Here is a 6388-nt window from a genome sequence, read left to right as displayed (position 1 = left end):
AATCTCATTGCTACTTTTAATTAAGATTTGCTTATTACTTTTCTGTGCTTATTGATGAGAAAACATTACTAAAATTTTCTTATGGAAAATGAGGAAACATATAATTTTTTGAAAATAAAAAGTAAACTTAGAAATAAATTCAGGCACTTATATCAGTGGGTTTGCAATACCAAGGGCAAAGAACATTTTTTTATTTCTTCAAGCAATTCCTTCCACCCAAAATCCATAAACTCTTTTCCTCTCATAGTTGATCTTAATTGTCAAACCTAAGAACTGTTAAGTTACCGAAGTGGAATTACTTGTAGATTGTGAATCATTTATTTGTTCACTCTACAAGTCAGTGAAGAAATAAATTAAATGCTTCCCACTTAAAGCTGTCTAGTACTATTGTTTTAACTGCAGTTAAAACAGAAGCAAATAGGCCGGGTGCGGTGACTCACGCTTGTAATCCTAGCACTTTGGGAGGCCAAGGCGAGTGGATCACAAGGTTAGGAGATGGAGACCATACTGGCCAACGTGGTGAAACCCCGTCTCTACTAAAAATGCAAAAATTAGCCAGGCGTGGTGGCGGGCACATATAGTCCCAGCTACTTGGGAGGCTGGGGCAGGAGAATTGTTTGAACCTGGGAGGTAGAGGTTGTGGAGGTTGCAGTGAGCTGAGATCATGCCACTGCACTCTAACCTGGTGACAGAGAGAGACTCTGTCTCAAAAAAAAAAAAAATCACAGAAGCAATAAACTCATCTGTCATATTCAATATTGTCATTTCCATAATAAAGCTTACTTTTCCTTTTCAAATGATGCTAGATGAAAAATTCATTATTTAAAACATCCCATTAACAATTTTTCCAGATCAATTTTATTTAAGAAATAAGTTGACAGAAAGAAGCAAAAGCAACTTACTAATATGTCAAACAAAACACAAGCAGCAAACCTAATTCAGCACAGGTGATCATGATATAAATCAATAAAAATTCAAGTAAATACTTCATACTACATAAAAAGTAGGGGGTTCTATTTCCCCTTCAAAACATGGAAGATGACTTTTAAATTACTTTATTTTACATGCTTTAATCACAAGTACTACCATGTAACTATTCACTGTGTGCTTAGGTAACTATGGTAATATTTTCAGAAGTCTTGAAGCAAAATACTAGTGACTCACTACTCAGATGTACACAGTCAACCTGAAGTACACTACCTACAACTATCTTAATATAGTTAAAAATTAGGTAAAAAAAAAAGAAAAAAAAGAAAAAAATTAAGTATAAGAGTGAAATGAGAACCACTGAAACTAATCTATCAGATATATGACATCATCATCAAACAATTCTTAAGCTCTAAAATAGCAAAGCATCTGAGAGTCTAAGAATGCATGTACTTTTACAACATACGTATAACAGAAAATAAAGACAATGGAAAAATGCTCCCTTCTAATGTAGTGTACTTTTACAACATAACAGAAAATAAAGACAATGGGAAATGCTCCCTTCTAATGTAGTAATTTAGAGTACTAAAAATGCAAGTTTTGCAGCACTCTAAGTGAGAATTATGAAAATCTGTTCACTGAACAGGAGTAAAAGGAAAAACTAACATGTATCCCACCTTATTAAAATGACACATCTATAGGCTACATCTATCCTGAATCTCGTCATAAGGACAAATTAACTTTTTAAAAAGTTTATCTTAATAAATTATTAAAAATATGAAAATACTTAAGGGAACGTAGCATTTAGACTGTGAAACTGTGTTGTAAATTATAATTATTTTTTTCTTGATGTTGAAGACTGCATTACAGTTTCATAAATAACATTGCTTGTGTTTTATAATACATCTGTATGCAGAAGCATGTTTAATAGCAACTGCATGTATCTCCAGAAATTCTTGCTCACTTCAGAACACATATTTTTATTCTGACAAGGATTTAATGTTTTACTTAGTACTTCAGTAGAAAACATGTGAACAGACTGTATACCCCATATCAGTATTTTTTTAAAAAAAACCTGAACAACATTCTTTTAAATGTCCATTTAAAAAAATATAGGTAACTGTTATTGTTTTATCATGATTAAATTGATATCAAATTAATAGGCATAAGTGAGAAAACTAATCACTTACTATCATTTAAAAATGCAATAACATCATGCATTATGTATTACTAAGAAAGTGCTCACTTATATAAGCAGCAGATGATGAGAACAGTATCATGAAAATTCTAGATATATCTTTATGTATATCCTTGAAAATCACTTTCCTTTATATAATTTCTATTTTAATTTAAATGCCACATATCTTCAGCTAACATTTAAATTAGTTCTATTATAAAACTTCAGTTGTTATACATCATAAAACACCTTCAGAAACTTGCTTGAAGGTAGGAATAATTCCTTCCTCCTAAATAATTATATCACATTAAGTATTTATTAAATGTTATGTTTGAGAAATCTATTCTGACCTTGAATATATTCAAATTGAAGATCAATATTATAATAGAACCAAGATTTTATGGGGGAAATGTTGCAATCAGTAAAAGTGTTAAAGAGCATGTAACAGTAAGGAAGACGCCTCTCTGGAATATTGCAGAGTGGTAGATACCACATTTAATCAAAGGACAGTAATGCTTGATCTTCTATTTCCCATAGAACTCTGGATCCAGTTAACAGCAGAATGGGGAAAGAAGCAGCAATATTTCAAATGTCCATACTCTGATCTGCAAAAGACACCACTAGGTAGAAGAAAACTGCATTTTACTTCAGGTAGTCTTTGAAATGAAGGCTCTGTTATTTTTCAAGACTGGAAGGATATCACAGTGTTGATTTTATATACAAAGTAGGATCTATTCCAGTATACTCTAGTGAAATAATTCACATATGGAGAATAGTTAATTTTGACCTCATGACAAAATCGCCCATATTTTGAGTAGGTTAGCTTGTCACCTTCTTCACAAACCATCTATTAAAAGATATAAAACATAATATTAAAAAGCTTATTAAACTTATAGCAGAAATGCAATCAATGTACAAATTACTGTATTTATATGAAAAAACACATTACTGATAAACATTGTATATACAACATCTCACTGTTAGCAAACAGAAGCCTCTTCATAAGTGAGTCACCATGCCCACTATACTTCTGAACTTCCCATTGACATTGAGAAATCAGTATATAATGTTTTTTAAAAGATTTATTTTAAAATATTTAATCCTAAAATTTAGAACACATTTCCATAATCCATTATTATTGCTGTGAAGAATCTTAACATGAAACAAGGCTGAGAAATGGACATATTATATTCCCAAATATATTCAAACTCCTGTCTTGTGTAGAATTGACTCACAATTATTGAGTAAGCAAGGAAACTTTTGTGACTTATTGCAGACCTTTACACTTTTACCGAATGACGTTCACTAAGATAGCTTAGTTAGCTTGAAGGAGTTTTTATTAAAAAAAAAATTAGGAGCCGGGCGCGGTGGCTCAAGCCTGTAATCCCAGCACTTTGGGAGGCCGAGGCGGGTGGATCACGAGGTCAAGAGATCGAGACCATCCTGGTCAACATGGTGAAACCCCGTCTCTATTAAAAATACAAAACATTAGCTGGGCATGGTGGCACGTGCCTGTAATCCCAGCTACTCAGGAGGCTGAGGCAGGAGAATTGCCTGAACCCAGGAGACGGAGGTTGCGGTGAGCCGAGATCGCGCCATTGCACTCCAGCCTGGGTAACAAGAGCGAAACTCTGTCTCAAAAAAAAAAAAAAAAAAAATTAGGTAATATTTTAATGCCTATGAAAGATGCCAGATAGCCAACTTTAAAAGGATAGATTAGCTTAGGTCCATGCCAGGCATGACGTGAAAGGAAAAGTAAGCTGATCCTCAAAACAGAGCAGAAAGGTGGGTAGCCAGGGCAGAACAGAAAGGCTCCAGACAGCAGATAGCAATATAGTAGCAATTACTGAAACTGTACCAAGGCTTCACACGATTCCATTTTGTCAACAATAAACCAAAGATCACAGCCACTAAGTACCAACAGTGAAATTCAAAATGCATGCAGCATAAAACAGAATAAGTTTACATTACAAGATTAAGGAGTCATGAAGAAAAGAAAGGTGGAAATCACCAAAACTAATTTCTTACCTCCAAACTGACCTTGGATAAGGTAAAGAGCTATGATTATTTAGGAAAAGACAGAAAAAATCTTGGCTGCAGCCTGAATACTATATACATTACCACTTACAATGACTTACTAAACTTTTCCTATGATCCCTCACCCCCAGCTTTCTCAGGAGTCAAGAATTCATTCCAGCCAACACTATGTCTCAGATACACAAACTGCCTTCACTAGAAGGCCATGGCCGGGGGAGAGGGAATACACACACACACACACACACACACACACACACACACACACGTACATCACTCTTCAGTCTACTTGTGGAAAAGACAGCTTGGTAAAATAGCTGAAATCAATGCAGAAATTAAGATACAGCTAAGTCCTAACAACTAACATGGCTCTTAAGACCCATGATTTTTGTGGATAATAGGGTCTGTGTTAATTTAGTATGCAATTTTTCTAGATAGACATGAATCAAATTACAAAAAAAAATCCAAACATAAGAATATAACAAGATAACCAGTTGCTTTTTAGATTATTATAATAAAATAAAATCATCATCAAATCGAATTATGCCATCTTTTATGAATGTTGAATCTTGCATAAGTACAAGCAATGAATAAGGAATTCAGGTATTGATATTATTATTATATTATTATTATTTTTTTTTGCAAAAATGCCCAGCTTTTCTTTTGTATGCTGAAAAAATACTTCAAACTACTTTTAATAAGCTCTCCTCATTATTACATAATTCAATTATATTCCTAGTTAAGTTCCAAAAATACAGTTTAAAGATTACAAGTTTAAATAAAGTCATTTTTCTAAAAAAAAAAAATTTCCAAATGGTTACTTACGTGGCCATTTGCAATGTCTAATAAATCTTTAACCCTACAGCCTCTCATGGTTCCCACCTCATTGCAGATAGCATCCTCTACAATTAGGTAATTAGCTTTGTAAGATGTCAGTATTTTATAAATATCCTCAGCAGATCGCTTTGAATAGATTTGGTAGATCTGAAAGAATATAATTAAAATAAATTTTAAAGGACATTTAAAACTTCTGTAAATTGAAACTATACATCAAGCATATACTATGTTCTCAGTACTATTATGAAAAATAAAGATATTTATTTTATAAATATAAATATTCACATATATATTTATCAAAACTCATGTCTTGATTATTTGGTGCTTTTTACTATAATTCTGCTGAACTTCTTAGATAATAAGCTCTGGATCTTATTAGATAATAAGGCTTTTCAGTTTTTCTGAAATGTTAATATTGGATCAATTCTTGTTATCCTTCAAAAAATAATAAAATCTCAAATATTAGGCCCAAGTATCATATACAATTTGGCCTGAAAATACTAAGATTTGAAATCTAGAATGAGTAAGATTCCAATCTATTTGCAGAACACCCAGTAGCTGCTTCCTACCTGTCACCATTGCTGCCTATCTAGTACCTTCAGTTCCCATGTCCACTGACATGCTAGGAATACCCACCCTCAACATTCTGTGGCACACAGAAGGCTAATACACCAAGAGGAAGTATCTCCCTCATTTCATCATTTCACTACACGAAATAAGTTTCAATGGGAATGATTTTATCCTATCGAGTCTATATCTATTGATAGTTACTTACAATTTTATTTATTTTTAAGTGTTAAGAAACTAAAACATACTGTTGGGGCATTAAAAAAAAAAAAACACTTCTATGCAATTGCAATAACATTATTGATAGCCTAGAGCACAGTTTCTCAGCCTTGCCACTATTCACATTTTAGGCCACATAATTCTTTGTTGGGACAGGAAGGAGGCTGTTCTCTGCAATGTAGATCAGCAACCCTGGTCTCTGCACACAAGATGCCCATAGAACTCCTCCTCCTGTTATGACATTGCAACAACCAAAAATGTCTCCAGACATTGTCAAATGTCCCCTGGCGGGATAATTGTCCCAGGTTAAATCACTGGCCTAGGGGACTATACAAAGATGAGCCACATATTATGAATTAGAGACTCCATCTAATTTAAATAATATGGTTGGCCAGGTGCAGTGGCTCACGCCTCTAATCCCAGCACTTTGGGAGGCCCAGGCAGGCAGATCACTTGAGGTCAGGAGTTCGAGACCAGCCTGGCCAACACGGCAAAACCCCATCTCTACTAAAAATACAAAAATTAGCCAGGCTAGCCAGGCGCGGTGGCTCAAGCCTGTAATCCCAGCACTTTGGGAGGCCGAGGCAGGTGGATCACGAGGTCAAGAGATCGAGACCATCCTGGTCA

At 34.2% G+C, this 6388-nt stretch overlaps 1 protein-coding gene across 2 annotated transcripts in view; it reads right to left on the bottom strand.

The window, feature by feature from the left end:
- Nucleotides 1-835: 835 nt before the first annotated feature.
- The window catches only part of DPY19L4 (dpy-19 like 4), a 71768-nt gene continuing 66215 nt past the window's right edge, over nt 836-6388 (bottom strand). For both annotated transcript variants that reach the window (XM_017538120.2, XM_037741876.1), the window contains 2 exons: nt 4964-5122; nt 836-2951 (listed from right to left, as the gene is read on the bottom strand). In XM_017538120.2, the coding sequence (XP_017393609.1) occupies nt 2787-2951; nt 4964-5122 (324 nt within the window). In that variant the 3' untranslated portion in view covers nt 836-2786. The remainder of the gene's footprint in view (nt 2952-4963; nt 5123-6388) is intronic.

Source organism: Cebus imitator, unplaced genomic scaffold (assembly GCF_001604975.1).
Source record: "Cebus imitator isolate Cc_AM_T3 unplaced genomic scaffold, Cebus_imitator-1.0 Scaffold109, whole genome shotgun sequence".
Lineage (NCBI taxonomy): Eukaryota > Metazoa > Chordata > Mammalia > Primates > Cebidae > Cebus > Cebus imitator.
Note: the sequence above shows the minus strand (reverse complement) of the source record. Positions and strands in the feature narration are given on the sequence as shown.